Below are 24,475 nucleotides of genomic sequence, written 5' to 3'. Positions count from 1 at the left end.
GCAACGGATGCGCTGACGTACAGCCAAAATATTTTGCAGGTACATTCTTCGGGACCTCGAGACTGCAAATACAGGGTTCGTACAGGCTTCAAACGCAAAAATTCAATGGTTTTCAAGGACTTTCGAGGACCAGAAAACACATTTTCAAGGCCCCCATCTAATGTTTTATCTGGGATTATTTATAACTTTTTCAACACAATGCAAAATTTCATTATTGCCCGATTCTTAAGCACATTAGTGCACATTTAGATAGGCGCTAACGGGTTCGTGAATGCTCCCCAAGCTTTATTTTTTATTTCACAGTTGGCATTTAGAGGTCTTTTTTTCTTGGTGTTTTGCTGAGGCTGTTTGATTTCAAAACTTCATAATGTTGCCTGCATCTCCTGCTTTGTCAGCAAGAGTATGAGCTGAAATTAACTCAGCAAGTGTTGCTGCAAGGCAGGATGAACAATGTACACGTCTACCATTTGCCCATAAAAGCAAACGCAGATGGAGCGTATGAGGCACAGCAAACATGCAATGAGCGGCCATCCGCAGACCAAATGGAACATGCAAGATAGAGAAGAGAAGCTGGCTTTCACTGGATTGTATCATGACATGGATTCTATTGAGGAATGCTGCTCTTAATGTTGCCTCATAAGAATGACAATCCACCAAACTTGTAATTTCATGCAATACACTGAAACTTGATTGTTACAATGTTTCTTTACATTTTTAACACCTAAAATCCACGACAAACACTTTAAACTCTTGTGAAAAGACAGGGTCATTGCTTCTCTCCAGAAAAATCAAGGGTTTTCAAGGACCATTTAAAAATTCCAGGACTTCCCAGGCCTTGAAATTGACACTTCTAAATTCAAGGGTTTTCAAGGTTTTCAAGGACCTGTGCGAACCCTGAAATAAAACTGACACAGAAAATTGTTTTTTTTTTTTGGCAAAGTTTCCGTCCTCAACACCAGTGTACCCCATTAAAAGGACTGATATGTGTGGTGTATACAGTGCTTGCGAGCCCACCAGAAGACTCATTTGCAGCCATGCGGTCAATTTTATTTCGCGCATCCTAATCCCCCTCCTCTAGTTACACTTTTGCTTTTTATTTATTTATCTATTTATTTAACATACTTTCAAGGCCCGAAGGCATTACAGAAAGGAGTGGATGAACAAACATACTCAAAAAAATGTGCAAGGCACAAAGAAATCTTTCAACACGGCATTTCATGAATGATGGTTTTGAATGTGTCGGTATCGAGGATGGCGGCGAAGGTGGCGGGACGGTGGTTCCATTCTTTGCTTGTGCTTGGGATGAATGAATTGCTAGAAAGTTTAGTACGAGAAGACGGCACACCAACTTTGGGAAAGCCATTGGGAAACCCACACGGGATGATGGTGAAGCTAGTTTACGTCATGAATGCTTGGCCGTGGTGAATCTGAGCACAAGATAACACGAACACCTCACAGGAGGTCTTTGGAGACGCATTCAGGGGTGGAGGCGGTCTTCAGCCTTTCTGGAGCAGCTCAGGAGGCAAGAATGAATTCTCTTTGCGGGGAGCAGCAAGCACCTTAAAACTTGAATTATGGCCTGGAGCTGCTCAGCTAATTATTGCCTGTCACCGTAGCACGCCTGTACAAATCGACAGCTTTGAACATAACAGCGGTGTATGAAATAACCTAAGCAGTATCAATAGAAGCTTCGTACTAGAGCTACATTGCACAAGAAAAATGTTGTGCTGCACATTAGATGAGCGTTTTTGTTTTTTTCTTTCTGGTGAGGGCAATGTTGTCTGCTATATCCAATAAAAAGATGGCTTCATCTCGAATTGCAATCAGTGAAGACCCTGGTAGGTATTTACACCTGTTAAAATGCGTTTTCGGCAATTTAACGGCAAACAAGGCCAACTAAGCCTGAATTACCTCTTTGAATGCAAATACAGTAGAATCTCGATAATACAAATCTTCCGGGACTGCAAATTGTATTCGTATCATCCGAAAGTCGTACAAACCACCACAGACCAAAAAATTCAGTTTTCTTTTTTACTTTCGCGTGATTTAAATCACACGAAAGTAAAAATCACGGATTTAATTTGTGATTTTAGTGCAGCTAATCAGCTGCACAAAAATCATGGATTGAATCCGTGATTTCTTTCCTCGTTTTTTAAACTCCATGTCACCGAGCAGTCCTTTCTGCAGTATGTAAAACTTTTCCCTCCTCTCCTCACTCGCAGTGCCCAAGCTCACTGCACGCCGCGACACACTAGGCGTGAACACCATGGCGCGTTTTTTCGCACGATTCATGCGCGTCAGCGTTGCCCGTGCGATATTTTCATGCCCACGTCGACGATTCCGCGCCCGTGGCTGCTTCTGCGTTGGTCAGAAAATGACGTGAGGCACGCGCGGCAGTGGGACGAGCTTTGAAGAGCTCAAAACAGCCAGTTGACTTCGCCGGAGATGTTAAGCTTACCACTCCGACAGACATTTCATCGGCACTTTCACTAGCAGCACGGGTAACATTTTATAGCACCGTTTTTGCCCGCATTATCGGCTGCTGTACAACACAAGCAACTTTGTGCGTGCGTTGAGTGGCATTTTAAAGAGCAGCTAGAAGCGGTCGCTCGAGTGCTCTGCACCACTTCGAGGCCAAAGCCGCCGCCGGCCTCACAGTGTGCGGGCAGGTGGGGGTGCGTCCGCGGCGGCGTCAGCACACCTGTGGCGTGCGTGGCACGTTTTCGCGAGCAGAAATCAACAGCCTGCCTGTTCCTCGAGAAAGAGTAACAAAGAAGGGAGAGAGGGCCCATGCGTTGCCATCGCTTGCTTGTTCAGCAGTCGGACGCCTCGCCGGCTCGTTCGTATCATCCACCAGGTCCATTCGTAATAGCCAAAATTTTGCCCATTGCAAACAATGCAATTTTGCCGGTACTCCTCAGAAATTCGTATCATTACGAAATACGTATCACCAAGAATTGTATCACCGAGATTCCACAGTATGGTAAAACAGTAAATAAAAATTAGTTATCCACTCCCCTGTATGGTAGCCCCGCATTTTTTGACGACGTGAAATGGTAGTTAATGGTTTAATTTATTCACTGCTACAAAAAAAGGGTAGAACAAAAATCCAACCACCACACCGTTCCAGGCCTGCTTTTTGACGTATTCGTTCTACACTGCTTAGTTTCTGCAGCCACATAGGGTTGCCACCTCCCCCCCCCCCCCCCCCCAATCAAAAAAAAAAAAAAAAAAAAAAAAGCTCGGGGGGGGGGGGGGGCATGGTACATAGAATGTTTAAACTGAAAGTGATTGACAGCTTGGTTGTTGCTTTGTATGTGCTTCACTGCAAAATAACCGCAATTGCTGGCCGCGGCGGTCGCATTTCGTTTTGTTCCTCCCTTAGGTCCCCCTCGATCTCAGGCAGCGCGTGCGCCCGTGTATTTTCTCTGCTCGCGTGCCTTTGCACAGCTTGTCGACACATGTTTGTCGTCTTAGTTGTATTGATGCTTATAAAATGCCAAAACAGACATAATCACGGCACGAGGGCCAAAAAAATGGCCAATGACGGTCGGTTTCAAGTATAGACCGGCAACCGACTCGCTGATTAAAAAAACGGTCGGGCTGGTCCAAAACCGGGCAGGTGGCAACCCTACAGCCACACAAGGCCAGTGGCGAGGTAGCACAAAGGGTCTCACTGCGGCCAGCCGGATGCGGCGAAGGGGGTCTTTGGAAGTGTGCTGGTGTCAACGGAACCGGCTGTGCAGGACTGGGACTACCGGCCGGGGGTGCCTGTGTGCGGCTGGGCGTCTGGGGTGCAACCACACCGGGATCCTGGGTGTCCGAGGCAGCCTGGGCATGACAAAACGCACTTGCTTGCTCAACGACACACAGCGACACTTGCCCAAAACAGTTTGCCAAAAAAAAAAAAAGTCCCCTTCAGGCCCCCCCCCCCCCCCAGGGATATAGCCCGGGGAAGGGGAGGGGGTGAACCCCTTACAAAATTTTTTGCCAGGCAGCACGTAAGCCAATTTCTTAAAAGACGCAGTGTTCCTTTCCTGAAAAGTCTGGGACCAATAACTCATAACGCCTCCGGAAAAAAATTCCAGCTACGGCCCTGCAGCCCCTCCCCCCTTTTTCTGAGTGGCCAACCACTGCAGGTATTGCAGACAGCTGCATCAGCCAAGGCCGTCAAGACACCTAAAACTCAGCCTTGAACAAAGTATGGGCAGAAAGAAATACCCGTGCACATTAACCGCGATAGCTTTGTTTACATAAAACAACATTTATGCAATATTTTCTGGGACGACCACACCAACTGTAGGGACAGAAAATATACGCTCTCACACACAGTGTAGTGCTTTGCATGCAACTGGGGGACCGCTTAAGAGTTCATAGTGACCTATAGAGGTGAGACAGCATAAACAGATTTGGCAGCAGTTTTTGCAGCAGCAAAATCTCGATTTTGGAGCATAAGAACCTTGATTTGGAGCAGAAGAACACGTCACCTTAGGAGCCTAAAACAAATTTTTGGCAACTCAAGGGGGGAAAAGTACACTTTCTAATCGGTTTTCATAAGTGCACTACCTTTTTACAAACCATTTTTAAATTCTTAGGCTCTATGCATAGATAACATGGAGCGCAAAGCATATCGAATTGAAAAACTAAGCAATTGCAAGGCATTTTTACTAGCATGTGAAAGCCGAAATTATTATTTTTGTAATCTCCGACTGGGCTTTACGCACAAATGTAGAGCCACGGCAAAAGTTGTGCAAAGCGAGGCGGCAGTCGTCACGCCCCCCCCCCCCCCTTCGCTCTCCCATTTCCATCCCCGAGGTGCACATTCACTACAATCGGAATTTGAGTTACATTGGTATGTTTAGCCACCTACCACAAACTGGCCAATGTTGATCGAATTTGTTCGTATTACTAGACGTCTGAACTCGATATGTATATATAACGTCACCGCTTACAGTGCGGGGCCAGATATAACTCGAGTTTTCCTGGCCCCCGGTGCACCTCCCACAGAAATCAATGTATAAGCGTACCACTTAATACGTGGTTGCCCAGGGCACAACACCATTTCTTGAGCGGTTTTTTGACAATCAATCTGATCTACCGGCACAGCTGGGGCATCATTTTACAGATGGGAGAAAGAAAGAAAAAAAAACAAGCAACGAATTAAAGATCACACCTGTGTTTTTAAGAGGCCTTTGCCTGAATTATGAAAAAAAGCTTGCAAGGCAGGTTGCGATGTGGTTTCATTCGCACGTCTTGTTTATTGTGCAGTACCGCTTATAGTGCAGATTTTCGCAGCTCCCGTGACATACGTTGCAAGTGGTCAACACTGTATAAAAATTTCCGATTGTCGTCTTTTGTACTGTGGAAATAACTTTTGAAAATGTTTAGAGGAAAAACTACCATTTTTAGCTCATTTTTCCTCCAAGTTCCCTATGAGGAATCTCATGTCGTACAATCCCCTCGAAGACATCTGAAGTGCTATCTAGCATGACAGAAAAAAAAAAATTCAGAGGGCCATAATGTTGCTGCCGTAGTGCTGATGCAGTATGTTCATTAAAATTAACCAGGAGGAGCGAGTTGCAACCATGGACACACTCACGATAGCACCGCTCATCTGCGCTGATTGACAGCGGTTCAGGACTTTAAAGGAGCCATGAAGAGAAAATACAACTTCGTTTTATTTGAAAGAACTAGGATTCAGTATCTCACTCAGCTCCATTACAGCCACAAAAGCTGTTCTTTTTTTAACGAAAAAAAAAAAAAAAGCAGAAAGTACTTGAAAACTTTCAAATTTTGCGCCACAGTGACATGAGCAAGAATGACGTCATACGGGCTATCAATAAAACATAATTTTCAGTGCGTTGACTGCACGTTAGCATTCAAGTGATGCGGTCAAATGGAACTAGAGGCCCCACATTACAGACATCCAGTCATGTGTCGTCGCGACAGGTCAGTTAGGCGGCCGCCAATCGCACAAACAAGGTTCCGTGACGTTATAGAAAAGTTGACGGAAATTGGCTAGGGTGTCGTGACTGCTTCACACGTTTTCTTTAATATCTCCGTTATTTGTTCAAAGATTGCAATGATATTGGTATCATTGTTATCGAGACTAAGCAGTCTTTCTGATAAACCCAACATGTATTTCGTCTTCATGGCTCCTTGAAGGTCATACGCCTACTGTGCATTAACTGTGAGGCATTGACTGTGCTTGCTTTACAGTACTTGCTGCCTCTAACAAACTAGTAAGCAGCTCAGCCACGAAAGAGTGGCTGCAAGCATTGCTAAGCAGCATCCTTTTTTTGCATACAAACATGTGCCTGATGATGCTTTCATTTTTCTTTTTTTAGGGACAGTGACCCGCTGACCAGCAAGAACCAGACACCATCTTCACTATATGATTAGAAGGAAATGCGGAAATGCATTAACAACGGGATAAACTGCAATGTCTGGTGTGCTTTTTTTTTCTATCTGGCCTGCTGTTAGTGCATTTCCTCCTAACCGTTTCAGACCAACTTGCCCTTCAGATTGCGTTGATCTCTTTTCCCAGAAAATTCAGGAACTGTTAAAAAGCACGAATTTGTTATTTCTAATCGGGTGCCTAAAATAAATTGTGTCAAAGTGTAAGCAAAAACGCGTTTTTCTTGCCACCAAAGGCCTGCAGTGTGCCAATACCAGGCGGTTCCACCTCCAAAGTGGTTCCATTTGCAAAGTGGTCTCCGTTCGATAACCCACTTCAAAGTGGTCCCACTTCAAATTTTCGTCTGGGACAAAGTCGCAGATCACATTGATAAAATAAAGGGCGTTCTTAACGAGTCCTTACAACTGGTGATGTGCTAGGTGCAGATTTGCAATGCAACAATGATTTGGCATAGCAAAGCGAAGGGACGTTTTTTACGACTTTGCTTCATCAAGATTGAACTGGAAGTCCTCAGGAAGTCCTCAGAAGTTAGGAGTGACCAACGTACTGCAACCAATCCATTCTTGCGTGCAGCGAACAAAGAAACGCAACCAATGTAATCACCGAAAATCGGGACACACACCTGTATAATTGGCCGCTGACGCAGCGACGAGTACCGCTTGGGCCTGGCCGTTGTCTCGGTGCTGCCCTGTGGCCAAGTGCTGGCTGCAAAAACGGTCGTGATTTTTGGATCAGCTCCATCACCTCCTGAACATAAAGAAGCAGCAGAAAAATATCAGGACTACAATTTACCAAACCCACACCTTGTACCACAGGCCTTAAACTAAGTGAACAATGGCACCAGAAGGTTTTCTGGTGATCGGCTAACTGGCTTTGCACTAGTGCAAGTTCAGTTGCTCGCATATACCCTATTTACTCGAATCTAACGAACCCTCGATTGTAATGCGCACCCGTTTTTCGCGGTCCGAAGAAAAAGACGCTATGTACTCGATTGTAGCGCGCACTAGACTTTCATTATTTAGTACAAAAATGGAACTTTTTCTCACTTGGAACACACAAGGTTTATTCAAAGGTGGCAGCATGAAATGAAATGTGCCGGTTATAGCTGGCAAGACAGTCGCCAAGATGATGGTCCGGGGAAGCGCCACCCCGGCAGTTCTGTTGTTGCGGGTCTCTGAGCCGCTCGCTGCTGCTGCACGTACTCCACCAGCGGGTCTTCTATTTGGGGATATCGCCCCCTCTTTGGTCCGCTGAACCCTTTCCGTGCCACCTTGCTTGCTAAAATTTTCTCTTTCTGTTTGCACCAGTCCCGCACGCAAGTGTCTGGAACACGGAGCAAGATAAACAGGAGCGCCGACTTCGCTCTCTCCTGCGGGCTCTTAATGTCCACCACTCGCGGAGCACAATGTAGATGGCGCAGCGAATGGTCAAGCGGCCGGCGTTCCCCGTGCACCGGCGGGCGCGTTGGCGGAACGCATTCCGTCGGCTTGTGTCGTCTGCTTCGGCGACGGTAGTTTTGTGCACGGAGTGCTTTGGGCCTGCGTTGGCGCCGCTTCGCGTTCATTGCGCTCCTCCTTCGCACGGCTTGATTGTTCGACAGCACCTTCTGGGTAACCCCAACCCGAAGGAATTGAGTGGTCGTACGGCACGGCAAAGATACGTTAAGGACTGGTTTGCATGGCGGGAAAACAAAATGTAGAGCGCACATATAGACATATGGCTGCTATACAAACACTACCTTTTGCGCAGTGCTTGCCGAAAATGTGACTCCGTTTTGTAAATTTGTGAACACCAATTCGGGTGTGTTTTAACAGGTTTTACAAAAGGCGAAAGGAGCAACTGGTTCTGATCACTAGCGATTATAAAAGTTGCCTCAGCTTTCTCGCCATTCTCCAACTTACGTCCAAAACAGAGTGTGCCTAGAACACGGACCGGCACTCACACGCTCATCAGAAAATAACAGAAACGCGATAACATCACCCGCGACTGCCCGCGACGTAGCAATCTGCTCAAGATCGAGGCCCTGACAGTGCGGTCTTTTCACAAGCCTTCATTTCACAATATTTGAATTCGTCCGGACCCTATATCTCTGTGGTGATGACTCGCTAAAAGAAAAGGTTTGACGAGCCGGATGTTTTGCTGGTCAGCCGCTTAAAGAAAGAAAAAAAAAACGCCGGGAACCCTTGTAGGCCGAAAATTGCAGCCATACAAAACGCAGCATTTCATTTGGAATCCACGGTGTTATCGACGAGATAACACGACCGTAGAGCGACAGTGAACATCGGGCGGTAAGTTGCGGTATGGGTTACAATGAAGGTTGCGTTTGATATTCTTGGGTGCCTTATCAAGATGACAGTGTTTTTGTACACTTAATAAAACAGGGCAGCCGTCCAATTCAGTCATTGGCACAGAAATGTGTGTCTCATTGCCGTTTGCCGATGGAGACTCCGGGCGAGCCTTGTAAGCCTTGTTCGTTCGCAGAAGGGGCATAAATAATTACGCAGGCGGCCGGAGAGCGGGCCAAGAACAGAGGGTAATTTTTGCGCTGCATCGGCTTGTCGTAAGCAGAATCACGCTAGACTGCATGTTGTGGCGTTTCATATTAGTCTTGCTCATTCTTTGGCGATTCTAAAGTCGTCGTCGTTCAGTTGTGTCTTACATCTCCTGGGTTAGTACAATATTTTTAGCGGGTCTTCATAATGTCAGAATAAACGCCCCCCGGATAGGGAATAAGCGATCGCCATGTATGCGGTGGCGTGCGATTATCTGCGCCGTCTATTCCGGCTGCGCACAGGTGTTTAAATTCCGCGCGTGCAGGCATTCCTCCTGCATAGTAGGACTGGCATACGACAGGCGTCGTTGCGAAAGAAACCACGCCTCTGGGGAGAGCGAAGAAGGGAAGAGCCATGTACAGAGGCACAGCGACGAGAGGGCAAACGAAGGAGGAAGAGAGCAAAGGGAAAGCTGGGCGGCCGGCGGCGCGTGGACATTATCGGCCCGAGCAAAAGAATTTTTCTGGGACACAGTCGGCGCTCCTCTTTATATCTTGCTCCGTGGTCTGGAACACTGAACGTATGTGACGCAGCCCTATTTACACGACTTTCCGTGCACAAGATTACTTTCTTCTTAAACACAGCATCGTGGTGAACCTGCCGTGTCTTTGCAGTGGGAAAGAACACAGGAACGCAAGAAAAGACTACCCAGACAGCAAAGGCAAACTTGCGCCAACTACGAAGCGCTAGCTACGTGTTCAATAGTCAAGCAGTCATCTTGAAATGTCGATGCCGATATGGTGCCGCAGTTTTCAGTCGTACTCGATTGTAACAGACATGTGATTTTGGGACCTATTTTTCCGGAAAGGGGCGCGCGTTAGGTTAGAGTAAATACGGTATTTTTTCAACATGGACACAGACACGTGCAGTGCCGAAACAAAAATAAAAGATGTGGTGTCAGCCCACACCATTTGCAATAATAAATCATACAAGTACGCATCCCTAGTTTCTCATTAGAGAGCAATAAGTTAGGTCGCACGGAAGTTGTGAAAACGTGAGGCAAATTTCATTTTCTCCACGCTATTGAATATGTATAAAAATGTGCGCTTGTAGGAAGATTAGTACGTACGCAAGTATATAGCTAAAAATACACAAAAATGTTGCTCCTTCTTCTATGCAGTGGTCAGTAACAAAACACAAACTGTAGGCTGGCGAAAAGCAACAGTGGAAGTGCAGGCATCAATGAATACAGCCATCTTGCATGGCGATTTGCCCGTGAACTGCGCTCTGTTCAAGGAATATTTCTTTCTCTGTTTTTCGCTACACTTTACACATTCTTCACTCCCACTTTATGTGGATTCTGGCGCTGCCTGTGCTGAAGTGAGCAGGAGAACAAGACATTAGCTCATCATAAGGCAGCAGCCCCAGTTTGGCATTGCGGACAAACATCGGCAGTACTAAAGAGAGCTCTGTCAGCCCCCTGAAAGAAAATCATTCAGGGGGGATACATTGCGCAATGCACCTACATTAGCAAATAAGGCTCGAGCAAGACAGGTATGAAGGAGCTCATATACGATGCACCTTTCTGCCTCCGTTCTTTTTCTTCCACCTGGAGCACGCCCATAAGTACGTGAAGTACGTTCATGATGTAAGCATCACGACTGACTATCCTGGAACACAAACCCACAGGTGAATACCAAAACAGCCCAATTTCACCTCACTCATTACTGTAAATAATCACAAATCCCCACTTTAAAATAAGCGGCAATTTTCGAACCACATAACGCTGTTATGCTGCAAGAAATTTAGTTACCCTAATTTTTTTCTCTAACATTCGGTTGCAAAGAATGCTAAGCTGCAATGCTAAACCCAAATCCCGTCACAAAATACCGTGGACACCCCACCCTTCACTCGGTCCACACAGCCCCGATATGGCAGATCTCTTGCCGTTTTCACAACACGAAGGAAAAAAAGAAAAGCATTTTTATGCACGGATCCCTTTTCCTCGAGAAATCCTAAACTGAATCTCTTGCCTACCTTCCTGAACGTCCGCCCTAACGTAGTCATAGGCGAGCTTGTCGGACACCTCGGCCCCGTGGACGCTTCCCTCTCGTTCAGTCGGAACGTGGTCTCCAGCTCCAGCTTTGCTTGCTGCTCCGTAGAGCAGGGGTTCACTTGTCTTCAAGGGAGACTGCGGTACAGCCTTGCTTCCACCACTGACACTCAGCAGAGCAACCTCCTGCGCAAGCTCATCCTCCGATGGCTTGGGCGACCCACCCGAAGCCCTCCTCGGAGCCTGAGGATGCTTTCCCCAGCCCCGGCGGCTCCGTCCCAAGCTCCTGTCTGCATGCTCCCAATCCCGCAGTGGCGAAGTGCAGCGCTCGGAGACCTTGAAGGGCTCATCGGCTGGGAGCTCCCTTCTGAACCAGCCTTGGTTCGCGGCACCCTCCGAGCTGGAAGGCTTGGCCTTCAGGTCAGGGAAGTCCTCATCCCGGAAAGAGGGACCACCCCCACCTCGTCCAAAGCCCAGCCGGGCTGAGGTGGCGTTCTCGTCCTCCCAGTTGCGCTGGTACCTGTTGGGCCCACGGCTGTAACGCTGTCGCCCCCGAGCATGCGGCGGCATCGTTCCCGACCGAATGTCATAGCCGTAGACCTCGACAAGCTCCTCCTTTGTCTTTGGACTTTGCTCCTCCGCGATGAACAAGTCGTGGGTCCACGCACCACCACCCTGCCGTAGCTGCGTCCGGGTCTTTTGACAGCTCCTGCCAAGCAAGTATGAGGCATGCTCACCACAACAATATTAGGGGCCACTGAAAAATGCCCACATACGTAAAACACGAACCAAACCCATCATTCCTTCATTCCCAGACAATCTTCCTTCAGCCTGTAACATTTACCAAGACAACATCTTGCGCTAACCCTGGTCAACCTTTTCACCCCGTAACCAGCCTGGCTAATCCCTTACCCTCACGCATAGAAAAAAAAAAGCAGCAATGACATGTACCGGCACAAAACTCACTTGTTGTCTTCTTTCTTTTCCGCCCGAACTTCCGAGGACTCTCCATCACCTACCACCCGATCATCGTGCTGGTAAAATTCACCCTTTCTGGGGATGTACTGGGGGTTGTGGCAGTCTTCATCACCATCCAGCTCTTCATCGGCAATGCCAGATGCGTCATCTCCTTCCTGGAAGATAAAAAAGGATGCACAAGAGTTATGAACGGCATGCAACGCCTCCAAACCAATACCGACTGCCCAGTAAACGTGCGACCCAACTGGATGCCCCCCACACAGCTGGGGTGCGCGAAACAACCCGCTCCCACTGCTGCCTCACAAAACTTGCCACCTCTTCACTAACGTCCTTATGCAATCATGAGGAACGTCAAACACCCTCCACGAGTTCATATAGGTTCTGCACAACAACTTTTGCAATTCATGACCAAATGTTAACCTGCCTGCCACCTCATTCGACAGCCCCCCCCCCCCCCCCCTTCCCGCCCTCCTTCCCTCATCTGCACTGGGATCCGATTAAACATCAGTCTGTGGAGATACCTAATGCCATCCCCGCCATTCACCTCCAGGTCGGACCTCATCTACGATTCTTTTTCTAAGCACCATTTACTCAAATTCACTGTTCAAGAAAGCGGCACAAACAGAAAATTATAAATTTTTCTTTACAAAGACCTCTGCTCTAGAATTGCCACCTTTCCCCGCAAAAAAAGAAAAAAAAAACAGCCCTTTGAGGAAGGGGGGCCGGGGGGGGGGGGGGGGGGGGGCGTGGTATTTAGAAGGTTGAATTTGCGGTGAAAAAAAAAAAGAATCCATGTTTTATGACATGCAATCCCATATGCATGTAGCGTTTTCCTAGAGAGGAATCAACATAACATTTGTACTGAAAGCTACTGAAATTTTGGTTATTGCTCTCAATGTACTGCCCTGAAAAGAAACCGCACATACTTCGTCCATCAAAAGTTCTTTTTTGCATCTCGCCCGTGCTCGCCCACATATTTTTCTGTTCGCGTGTCTTTGTGCAGCTTGCCAACACCTATTTATCATAATAGTTGCTAAATTAACGCTTGTAAAATGCCAAACAAATAAATAATCACAGCACGATGGCCAAAAAACTGGCCAATGATGGCCGGTTTTAATAACGGACCGGCAACCAGCCCGCTGCCTAAAAATCCAGTTGGGCAAGTCAAAAACTGGAAAGGTGTCAACCCTACTCTGCTTCTCATAGATGTTGAACATGGCAAAAACCCTTGGCTCCATGCCCAAGTTCATCTGTGCAGAGTACAACCCAACTTTCTATCCCCCCTCCATGGCTTATTTGGAATCCTCGCTTTTACTCTGAACGTTCACGAGTCACCACTGCATTTCTGCGTCGCGGAGAAATAGATTTACGCTTTTGGGACAGCTTTTCTACGCACATACTCCTGTGACTGGAAGTGGCACTCTTGAATTTGCTCACCCATTGACGCTTCTCCAGGCCATTCTGGTGAGGGGAAAAAAGTTATCATTGCATTTGGTCACCCATCTATGCTGTTAAGTGCACTTATGGTGATGGTATGCGTAGCTACTACATTTTCTCACTCACTGATGCCAGCTTATTAGCGCCGTGTGTGTCTACAGTCGAACACGGATATATCGAACACGGGTATATCGAATTATTGTCTATATCGAACTCATAAATTATCCCCTTGAAAATTCTGTGTAAAAGTATAGGAATTCATACGTTTATATCGAACCGTATTTTTCCCGACATTGGGTATATCGAACGCCGCGCAAGTGGGAAGGTGCTCTTCGGCGGTCGTGCACCCCCGATTGAGGTTGAGGAGGATGTGGAGGAATGCGCGGGCATGGCGAAGACTGGCTCGCGGAACTAATCCCGCCTACGGAACGAATTTGCGCTTGCCCAGTTGGGGCCCGCTACTGGCCGCAGTAGCGTTAGCGGACGGAGCCCGGTATGCTAAATCTCTCTAGTCACACAAGCCCGAACGCTCGGAAAATGTGACAGTGCGAGGTAGGGATGCCCCCTGCGCACGTCCTTTTCTTTTCTTCTTTTTCTTTTTTTTGCGGCTGCGTACGTTGCCCGGCTTGCCGAAAAAGAGTTTTTTCTCTCTTTCTCTCTCTCTCTCTCTGGGTCTGTCTTCCCCCGATGTCGTCTCGGGAAAGGGAAGAGGGAACGAAGGCGCTGGCGGCCTCCTCCTCTTGCATTTTGCTGCTGTTGCTGCTGTTTGGCGAGTTGTCCTGCACCTTTCGGAGATGACCATCGCGAGCACTTTGTTGGAGTCCGTTCAGAGAGCCTTGGAATGGTTACCTTCAAAGTTCTTGTGGTACGTGCGGACTGTTCTTCTTTTGCGTGCGTGTTGTGCATGGTGTGCGAAGGCGCAGCGCACTGCTGGAATTTTCTAGTTGTGCAGCTTCAAGAAGATCGAGACCAGCGTCTTTAATTTCATTTCCAGGACGAAGAAGCAGGCCAATATCAGCGATTTTTTTTTCATGGAAATAAAGCGTCCTGTTGCGTCGTGAGTGCAAAATTAGTTGTCATTCTTAAATGCAACGATCGGTAAGTGATCGTCCGCCATAGGTGAGGTCTCAGAGCCCATATTTTTTATATCGAATTTTTCATATACAGTGTAGACCATTTATAACGTAACCGCTTATAGTGCGGGACCGGATATAACGCGGGTTTTTGCGACCACCGGTTTGCCTCCCATAGAACTCAATGCATAAGCATACCACTTAAGAAGCGGTTGGCCGAAGCACAATACCGTTTATAGTGCGGTTTTTCGGCGGGTCTGCCGATCGACCGGCGCAGCTGAGGCATCGTTTTAGGGTAGCAAAAGAAAAAAGAAAGGATGAAATCGGCCATCTGACGCAGCGTGCGCCCCTTGCCCTCCTCTAACGTAGACCACCCAAAGAAAAAAAAAAAAAATAGGCACCCTTTAGTTCGTGCGTACCTGATAACCACAACTGACCTTGCTTGATGCACCTCGGAAGATAGCGACAGACTCCCCATGCGCGCGCAGCAAGTTGATTTTAATAATCGTGAACCGCATGGCCCGTTTTCGCGCACGAATCGTGCACATCGGCGTTGCGCGTTTTTTTTTTTTTTTTTTTTTTTTTTTTTTTCCCGTGCTTGTATCGACGATTTCGCGCTCGCGGTGGCTTCTTCGCGTGGCAGTGGGAGGAGCCTGACGACTTGCACCAATGGGGAGACGCGTGCCTAATGGTGGTAGATTCGAAGCGCTCCGAGCCGGCTAGCCGCGCCAGAGATGTTTAGGCTTACCACCGCGGTATTTTTTGATGGGCGCTTTCGCCCACATTATTAGCTCTTTTCTTGCATGAGCATCTTCTCTTGCGCACCGTGTGGCATTTCAGCGAGCGGTTAGAAGCTGTCGCCTCTTACCGCGCCGCCCACACCACGCTAGTTGTATCCGTGCTGGCGTGCACTGCACGTTTTCGCGATACCAAATCTACCACGCGGTTCACGCTTTAGAACGTTGTTGCAGATAAGCCACCGCTCTTTCCCTTTCCGAACATTCGAGCCGCGCGAAGCCGAAGATTTCCACCACCAGTACGTTGCGCTGATAAGCAGCCGCCTTCGGCATCGTGAACACAAGGTGGGGTAAAAAAAAAATCCCGCTGGCGTTCTTATCACGTTCTGTGGAATGTGTTCATAGACGCTAAAAACGCAGCCATGGTCTTTCAAAACACACACAACGGAAGTTAAAGCCGCGCTCGCCGTTTGTGAGACTGCGCTTTTGCCCTGCAGCAGCGGCTGATGTTAAAAACAATACGGAATATAGACCGTGCCTTCGTTTTTAAGTGCTGTGCGTTTCAGTGATGATAAATATACGTTGACTTGAGAGCTAGGTGGCGATGTAGTTGTATTCGCGCGTGTTTTGGTTATACGCCTCGAGCGCGGCCTGTAGGGGCGCCACTGAAATCCCCCTAGCGGCCCGTTTTGAAAGCAGCCGCGGGAGTCCGCGCCCCGCTCCCCAGTGCCGCCGCTGCTTTTGCGGCCCCTTCACGACTGAGATTTACCGTTTGCGGGCGTTTGAAATCCATGTTTATGTTGAGCAGTCATTGTGTTCGCAAATGGGGTATGTTTACGACAGTGTAAATGTTTCTGACGCGATCTAAGTGTGGTATATTCGGTCTGTATAAGCGCCAGGTGTGTGTCACAGGCCAGCGTCGCGGAACCGGCGTATGATGGAGCCGATTGTAGTTACACTGTCCTGAATTTACTACCCATGTCTCCGTAACCACCGGTTACTCAGGTGTTCATGCTACGGCTATACACTACGATTTAAATCGGTTTTGTGCGCTTACATAATCAGCGGAGCACTCATACCTGACAGCACGCCAGTTACGTTACGTTTGCTAATAGTATACCTCTGATATTGATCACCACCATTTACAAGCCAGTCTGCGTTAATTTCAGGAATATTCAACAAAAGTACGATGGACAATGCATAATAATACTCGGGGATCAGCACACGACAGAGTCGTCTTGTCGTGAAGTGAGCGCCCGCAAACATTCATCTGCTACATATATCCTCTGCTAGCAGCGCGGAGACTGGCTTAGAATATATTCCGTGTCCGCGACTAAATGCTTCTTCAAAATATCATCATATGGCACAGGAAGCCTGCAGAATGAAAAAGAAACTGAAATCAGAGGGCCTTATCACGTACCACACTCTTCCAACGACACCTTTCAGCGCTTGTTGACCAGCCTGCCCTGTATACTTCCAAAAATGCGTGCGCCGTACGATCAGCTCTTCGCTGAAGTAGAAAAACGAAAGGAAAGTGAACGCGAGATTTGCGTGTGGGATTACTAAAATATTCATTGCTGGATTCCGCTCCGCATTTGTACACAGCGTCCCCCTCCCCTTCCCCCCCCCACCGATGTCTCGCGAAATAGCAGTGCATTTCGCGTATAGTTGGTCTAGTGAACCCTACCTGGCTTAAGTTTCTACGAACGTATTTAGCATGTCAGAAGCTGCACTGTTTCTTTTTTTTTTTTCATTTCCGTTAGAGCTATTTATTATGTTTCTTAATTCCGCACTTGCACAGCATTTATTTTTTCGTGGTTTCATTAACTTGCCTTGGTTCTTGCTATATTGCGTGTGTGGGCACATATTTAACGATGCACAGGCTTGGAATATACTTAACATTTTCGCATGGTTTATATTCTTATAAAAGGCATAAGTTATTGTCCAAGGATGGGTAATCACATCCCCGAAACATATTTTTCTGCGACGTATATATTCTAAACGAAGCCGCATTCGTTGTCCACGCTGCAAAATGAAGCCAACCTCTCATTGTGCCAGCATAAAATCTAAACGAGGCGACAGTAGAGTTCATTTGTGCCTGATGTTTTGGAGGTGACATGGGTGATATGTTGCTGCCGCCGCCGACGCACGGAAGAGCGGCGACGAAGCGCGCAGAACCGCGTCCCCGGGTAGCTCTTGGAGGCGATCGCGTACTCTACGAAGACGCAGCTGCTTTTTAAGTGACCTAAACGTACTCTTTGCCTATAGATGTCACCATAACAAGTTTTTTTTAGGCCGCGGAAAGGCGAAAAGAAGCGAAACAGAGCCCAAACACTGCACGAGCCCCTATCAGCCACGCAGCGCAAATCCCGTCAACGCCGCGGAGAAGCGGCGGCAGGCGGCGCAGCGATCGCGAAGCTCGAGGCGTATAGTGCGGTACCGCTTATAGTGCGGATTTTTGCGGCTCCCGCGGCATACGTTATAAGCGGTCTACACTGTATCGAACTATTGCGCGATCCCCTTGGAGTTCGATATATCCGTGTTCCACTGTACTTGCCCGTGTCTCTCGTCTTCTGCGCTACACGTTTGAAAGTTATGTTCCAAAAAGCCAAAATTTCTACGCTACTGCAGCTTATTCAGTGCATTCGCATTGCAGGCAGCTCACTGATGCACTAATTACATGCACATTCATCTGTGCCTATATTTTTGTTGTTGAAACTGCCTTGCCGCACTCTTATTCGTCACAGGAAAGACGCAAACTGTCACAATATGGGCGCACCCTGTTTCGCCACAGCACTAAAAGCTTGCCCTGTGCCATCATGTGGAGGGCCCCGGTTGCTGCTGCTAAGGTAGCCGAAATGCAGCATTTAACAGTGTAAACAATACTCGTTGCTATGGCAACCTTTCTCTCGCTACAGCAGCCACATTTCAGAGCAGGACCCGGTTGCCATATAGCATCCGTACCGCTGAAAACTGAAATTCTGCAATGATCTCCCACGCAAAGATTTCACTGTAAGAAAAAAGATTAGCCACAAATCCAGCCAGCGTGAAATCTGCTGAAACAACAGAGTGATGGGCTGCCTGTACAAAGATTCCGCTTAGCTTCGGCTTCGTTCTTGTGTGTAATGCTGTTTTAGCAGCTGATTCACACATAATTTGTTTGCATAAAGCTTTAATAAAACAAGTTTTCTTTGGTTAAAGAAAACGGCCGTTTTCTATTACCCCATTCCCTCCGTGGACAGCCATGTACTGTCACCAGAGGGTAATTCTGTGACGTTTACAACTTCACTGTGAACTAATTACAACCAGTAAATGAAACTGAGCGAAATGGTAGAGTCGTCTTAGGGACTAATTGCCGTAACATCTGTCTTGAGACACGTTCGATAACACAACAGGTAGAGCTGTTTTCTGCAATTATGCCCCCTCCGTAGATGGGCATGCTTCACTGCGCAACACAGATTGTGGGAAAGCCAGCTTTCAGAAATCAAGCTTATACGCCTGCTACACTAGTGTCCCAATGCATTTTGAACCAAATGTCATTTGACTCAAATGCCAAGTTGTGCTGCTACACTAGGTTTTCGGCTCAAATGGCATTCAAGCCAAATGAGCACCGAGGGAGACATTTGGCATTTCAAATGCCATTTCTAGCACTCTCGCGCACAGCGTTTCAAAGTCAGCATAAACAAATACATTACTGGCGTACTTAAAACGAGCAAAATATTCTTAATTGTGGGACTATGTTTACTCCTCGTTCACTTAAATCGTGATACCAAGATGTAATAATTCCGTACTCTCGGCACCAGTGCGAGCAAGCAACGAACCAGTGTGGCCAGACAGCACAAAAAACCACGATTGCGATTCAAAATTAAGCAAAAACCGTGTCAAAGTTTACGTTATTGGTAATTTCATATCATTTTAATACAAACACTGCAGCTAAATTTGATTGTTGCATTATTGAGTAAAAACAGAACTCAACAGCAGCAGCGCCATGCAGCACGGTGAGCGAATGCTAAAGCTTTCAAATGCCATCGAAATTGTAGTGTAGCACTGTGGATTCTGAATGGCATTCAAAGCACCCCATTTGAGTCAAATGACATTTGGTTCAAATGACATTCGGACCCTAGTGTAGCTGGGGTATGTATAACACTGACCTTCTGAAAGGAGGCTTCACCTCGAAACACAAATGCTTTGCTGAGAAGACATTTTTCCAGGTACAACATAAGCCGTCTTGCATCACAATATGAAGGCCCCAGGGTCATTTCTTATTTTTTAAAATAAATTTTTCTATACTGGGAACCAGTTTTTGTGGGGCGGGGAAACCTGCTCTGGAGCGAGCGTGACACGATAACAGCAGAGAATGTCGTCAGGGACAGCCTAGGACATCTCTGCTGTGAAAAAAAAAAGCAACAAGTGCCCTCCGGAACAATGTCTTACAGCCCTCTCCACATCTGCCTTAGTGCCTTAGACCAAAGCAAAAACAAAGGCCATACACGTCGGCAACTATTTGCCCTCCTGGCCCATGTACCCTGCAGGACCTGAAAGCTGCGTCCGTTAAAGACAAAACACAAGTTTGGTTCCTTCGAAAGATTGCCTCGTTAAAACCATACTGACACCACTTTTAACACACACGTCGCTCAAATAAGCTGTATAATTAGGAAAAAAGGGAATGGCCTTGCAACCCACTAGCTCATTTCCCGCAACAGAACCTATGATGTCATGTGCCCAGCTGTGCGAACGGCTGAGGCCAGCAAAGCCAAACGCAAATTACGCAGGGCTTATAAGCTTGCCGAACGAGCTATTTGTGTTTAAATGTAGGGCACATGCTTTTTATAGCAGTATGAATGGGCTAGTTGGCTATACATTTGGAAGGCGCTTGTACTGTCTTTTTTACGTTCTCTCGTCCGCGTCCTTGCGCTGTTCCTTCAAGCGGTGGGGGTAAACAATGAAAGTTACAAAATACATGTAAACATATAAATACCCATGCACACTGTTGTTGGTACTGGGCGCACAATGGTTGTTTTAGCTGCACGGCAATCCGCTGCTTTGGAGTTGTCTTACACGACAGTGGCCATTTGGCGTAAGCGATGTCTCACGCGACCCTGTTTGTCAAGCATATCCCATGTTTCACAATACAATTACTCTCTACAGTAAAAAAAAAACAAGCCAGGTGTAAATATGGTCAAAAACAAAGCAACGACGGACAACGGTCCATGGATGAGTACGGTAACACCATCTAGGAAGACTGATGGCAAGCAAGGCTGCAAAGCCGAATGATGCAGTGAAAGTTCGTTTGAATATGTGTACTTATGACTTCATTGCGGACGTCCCGTCCCGCAAACACACTATTTGGTGGGAGAATCAAAATTTCAACCTAAATGGATCAATTTCTCAGTGAATAAAGCACCGTTTGCTTGTGGACAAGTGCTTGGGGCACTGTAAAACACGAAATCTTTCGAATAAAACAAACTTGCATTTTGCCCACACGGCCCCTTTAATGGGAGGCACGTGACGTCTCACCACCTCAGATTCTAGTCCAGCTGTAGGTTGGAGAGAAACTGCATTAGGGCCGAGCCCGTACCTCGCTATCCCCTTGTTGGCGCTCCCCCTCCACGCTGCTGTCCTCCTCCTCCTCCTCCACATCATCTTCGGGGCCAGTGGTGCCGCCTTCAATGGTGCTGCCGTTGTAGCCTGGCTCGCCTCGCCGTGTTGTGCGGAGCTCGTGCTCTGCTCCAGCTTCCTCCTCCCACCCGTCACCCAGGTGGCCGCCCTCCAGATCAGGGGTGGCCCCATCTTTCTGCCGGTTGGGCCCAGCCACCAGCGGTTCATCATTCTGGAAAGAAATTGGGGTAACTCCAGCAGGGCTGTGTGGCGTGGGCCGAGAAACCAGCAGATACACCATACCAGCAATAGCAGCAGCCAAAGCAAGAACCTAAACATTAACCGCACACAAACACACACACACACACACACACACAAAAAATCAGAAGCGCAGCAGGTTTTGCGCGTCTACCTACACGGCCATGGAAACATCGCGGAACTATGCTTCCTACAGGCTGAAAATAAGCGACATTACCTGCGATCGCACAAGTACTAACAAATTTCGGTGCTTTAAAAATAAAAGCTTCGATGTTTCTGTCTGTAGTCTATATGTGAAACATTGTGTAAACACCGCACTGCTTGTTAACGGAATATTTGTCATGTATGCAGTGGAGTTTAACTAAAAAAGAGAAGGATGCACAAAAAGAAAAGCCAGCTCACCCCAAAGCTGCCCGATTAAAACTCTCTATTCAGTGGCTCCAGTTGTGCGCTGTGGCAAAGGGCAGCTTTAAAACATTACCGCAATGACTACGTTTGCTCGTAATTTAGTCATCTCTGCTCATGGTCGGAACTCACAAGAATACATTCGGTTCGTTGAAAATTTGAACTGCAAGCACTTTAGGGGTGGGGGGTCACCTTATCACATTCCTGTGGGTCATAATACAAATTCATGAACCATAGCGTTAAACACCAACTACATCGACATGCTAAAGTACGAAAACCTGTACATGTAGATTCCCTCAAATGATCTTAGCGGTTTGGTTTGATTATTTCGGCAATATATCCCTTCTAGAGTAAAATAAAAACAGCAGGAAATGAACTGTAGTTGAGCTTGTTTGCACCAGATGGCGCTAGCTACTTTAAAGAGTTTATTTCAGAGCAAGGAGGTTATACTAGAACTTCCTTGTTTCAGAGCAGGAGAGCGATACATTTCTTGGGTGATGAGGTAAATTTCACAGGAACGAGATGAAGCAAGTCCTCTGTAAGTACGAGAAACGCTCACTTGGTAGACGTGCTACAGTATTCCATGTGAATTAGTGAAGTCCCACGCAGCTGCATTTCGCAGCTTGGATCCACACAATCGATTATTTAACAATGTGTGGCAGATCAGAAAACATCATGCACGGCCACGGCACTGTTCCCGTTAAAAAGCGTGTAATAACTCGGCCGTAAAACTCTCCCTTATCATGGCCTATGTATTCTAACCCCAATTTGGTAAAAATAGTTCCCTATGGTGACACAATCAAGTGACGAGTATAAAACACGATTTCAAAGATAGCATGGGCTTAGTTTTTTTTTTCCCCCCTTTTATGAAGAACCTCGACCATAGAAGAATCGCTCAAAACTGCTCGCAGCAATTCACTAGCCACTTAACAACAAAAGACCTCAAACAGCTATCACTAAAGGCGCCGGGGTAAGTGGAATCTGTACTCCGGGAATTCAATTCCACACAGCACTTTAAGGGCGCCACTTTATCGCGCGGACATATTCGGAGAGAGAAATACCGCATTGTACAGCGAAACCGCCCACAACGCATCGAAATGCCAGAGCCAAAAAGCAGACAGCGTTACGCATGCCCGATGATTGGATTGGAATTGTATATACTGTACACACGCGTTGTCACTCATTTACATGCGCGAGTGGGCAATGGCAGGGATGATTTATGGTGAGAACGACCCCCAGTGCTTCGCCCACTCGTCATAATTCACTTCGTGGAGAAGCGTGAATTTTTTGTTATTCGTTTCTGTTTCTTGCAACACCTGGGCATGGCATTGCGTCATATGAGGGAAAAAAACGCGCAAAGAATGTCCACGTTTAATAGCCACCGAAAATGCACCGAAGTCGGTTTTTCGGTACAGCCCGAGCCCTTTATTCTGACAAAGTAACGGTTCGAGTATGCAGGAGCTGCGCGAGTTTTGTTCGCATATAACGCCCGTATGGGTTAACTTGATCATAGTCACAACCATGAAATTAAATCACGAGTCCAAAAAAAAAAAACTGATATTTTTACCGCTTCAAAACCAATAGTGAAAGACAACGCGAATGACAGCCATACGGGGGGCGTTCCGCGATGTATCGGCAGTTCCTAAACAACGCGAACTGCGGCATATCAAGCTTCCTTTCACCGCGTCAACGCGAAGTCAGAAGAATGTCCGCTTTCTTTCATATCTTATCCCTACCACCACTCCACCCCACCTCTAACTATCGATTTCCAGCTGCAGCCGCCACATTATCACCGAGCGCAACGCAACTGCAGATAGGCCTAACAATTTGCGCGCTACGCGGCTGCCACCGATTAGCGAAATAAAAGAACAAAAAAGATTGCTGTGATCTGCTTAACATCTAACGTGCTATCACCCCAACCTGAACTTAACCGCTAACATTCGCAATAATTGCCTCGCTTCTTTTTATCTCAAAATCCCCGATATGGAGGTGCGATTAAGCTTCGGAACGCTGGTCGGTGCCAACCCGCGTCGCTAGCTGCTATCGGCTCGATTGCTTACGAGTAACAAGAAACACGGACTGAACACTTCCAAGGCGGCGCATGCTAAATATGAGACAGAAAATGGAGATGACGGAGCACGTAGCACACGGATGTTTGTCGTTTTGCCAACAAAAACAGAAATGATCCCGCACTCACCTCGGCGCTTGCCATATCGCACGTGTCGAATATTCCGTTCACCTCCAACAACGCCGCCTGTTGATAGAGACGTCAAGCACCCTCTTCAAAAAAAAAAAAAATATGCAGGAGGTAGTTGAGTAATACAGAGAGCGTAGTGGGGATCTTCGATTTGTGGTTGCGGACCCGCGGCGGCAGCAGCGGTAGCAGCGGTAGTATGCGCGCAGTCCCAAAATTATCGAGAAGAAGGAATGTCGAATTGCGTCTTGTGGAGTCCAAAGTCAGTGTAAGGATATATTGGATATCCTCCCCGACTATAGAGTTCTGTATGATCACATGTAGTGTTCCTACTCAGCTCTAGAAATGACGCAAGTGGCAAATTAGAGTGATGCGATTAGAGCGACCCCCTCCGCTCGGCAGTCGAGTTCCCACTAAACAGTTCACGTTTGTTTGCTTTACCTATTGTCGTTTCTTAAAATTACAACGGGACTTAACGACAGTTTCGGTTTCAACTACGGACGCCGATTATCATGCCCGCGACACGATCTAGCGCTCGATTTTACTCTGTGGACTTTTATGTGAATTTCTGCGAGACCTCTGGTCCTAAATAGTCCTTGTGCTGCCCGCGTTCTATCAAGGACTGTAAAACAAGGATTACTTATTAAGGTGCTTTTATTTAGTCTCTTGTGAACCCATTCGGCTGGCGCGCTGCTAGCGAGGCGCCTGATTTGGTGCTTCGCTCAATGTCTGTCTTATTAGTAGCGCAAGCACACGAATGTGCACAAATGAATTGAAACGAAGCTTTGCAAAAATGGGGCAAAGGTGTACGGTACAGCTGAGTTCTGGAATT

The 24,475-nt window shown here is 47.2% G+C and overlaps 1 protein-coding gene across 2 annotated transcripts in view; it reads right to left on the bottom strand.

The window, feature by feature from the left end:
- The window catches only part of LOC144172945 (uncharacterized), a 32,145-nt gene extending 8,415 nt beyond the window's left edge, over window positions 1-23,730 (bottom strand). The window contains exons 1-6 of one of the 2 annotated variants that reach the window (XM_077701539.1): window positions 23,647-23,730; window positions 20,767-21,018; window positions 11,930-12,096; window positions 10,948-11,672; window positions 7,041-7,165; window positions 3,678-3,831 (exon numbers count right to left, since the gene is read on the bottom strand). In XM_077701539.1, the coding sequence (XP_077557665.1) occupies window positions 3,678-3,831; window positions 7,041-7,165; window positions 10,948-11,672; window positions 11,930-12,096; window positions 20,767-21,018; window positions 23,647-23,661 (1,438 nt within the window). In that variant the 5' untranslated portion in view covers window positions 23,662-23,730. The remainder of the gene's footprint in view (window positions 1-3,677; window positions 3,832-7,040; window positions 7,166-10,947; window positions 11,673-11,929; window positions 12,097-20,766; window positions 21,019-23,646) is intronic. The other variant, XM_077701540.1, reaches the window with a different exon arrangement.
- Window positions 23,731-24,475: the final 745 nt, after the last annotated feature.

Source organism: Haemaphysalis longicornis, unplaced genomic scaffold, assembly GCF_048455015.1.
Source record: "Haemaphysalis longicornis isolate Haplotype H1 unplaced genomic scaffold, Haemaphysalis longicornis Haplotype H1 scaffold_278, whole genome shotgun sequence".
Taxonomy (NCBI): Eukaryota; Metazoa; Arthropoda; class Arachnida; order Ixodida; family Ixodidae; genus Haemaphysalis; species Haemaphysalis longicornis.
Note: the sequence above shows the minus strand (reverse complement) of the source record. Positions and strands in the feature narration are given on the sequence as shown.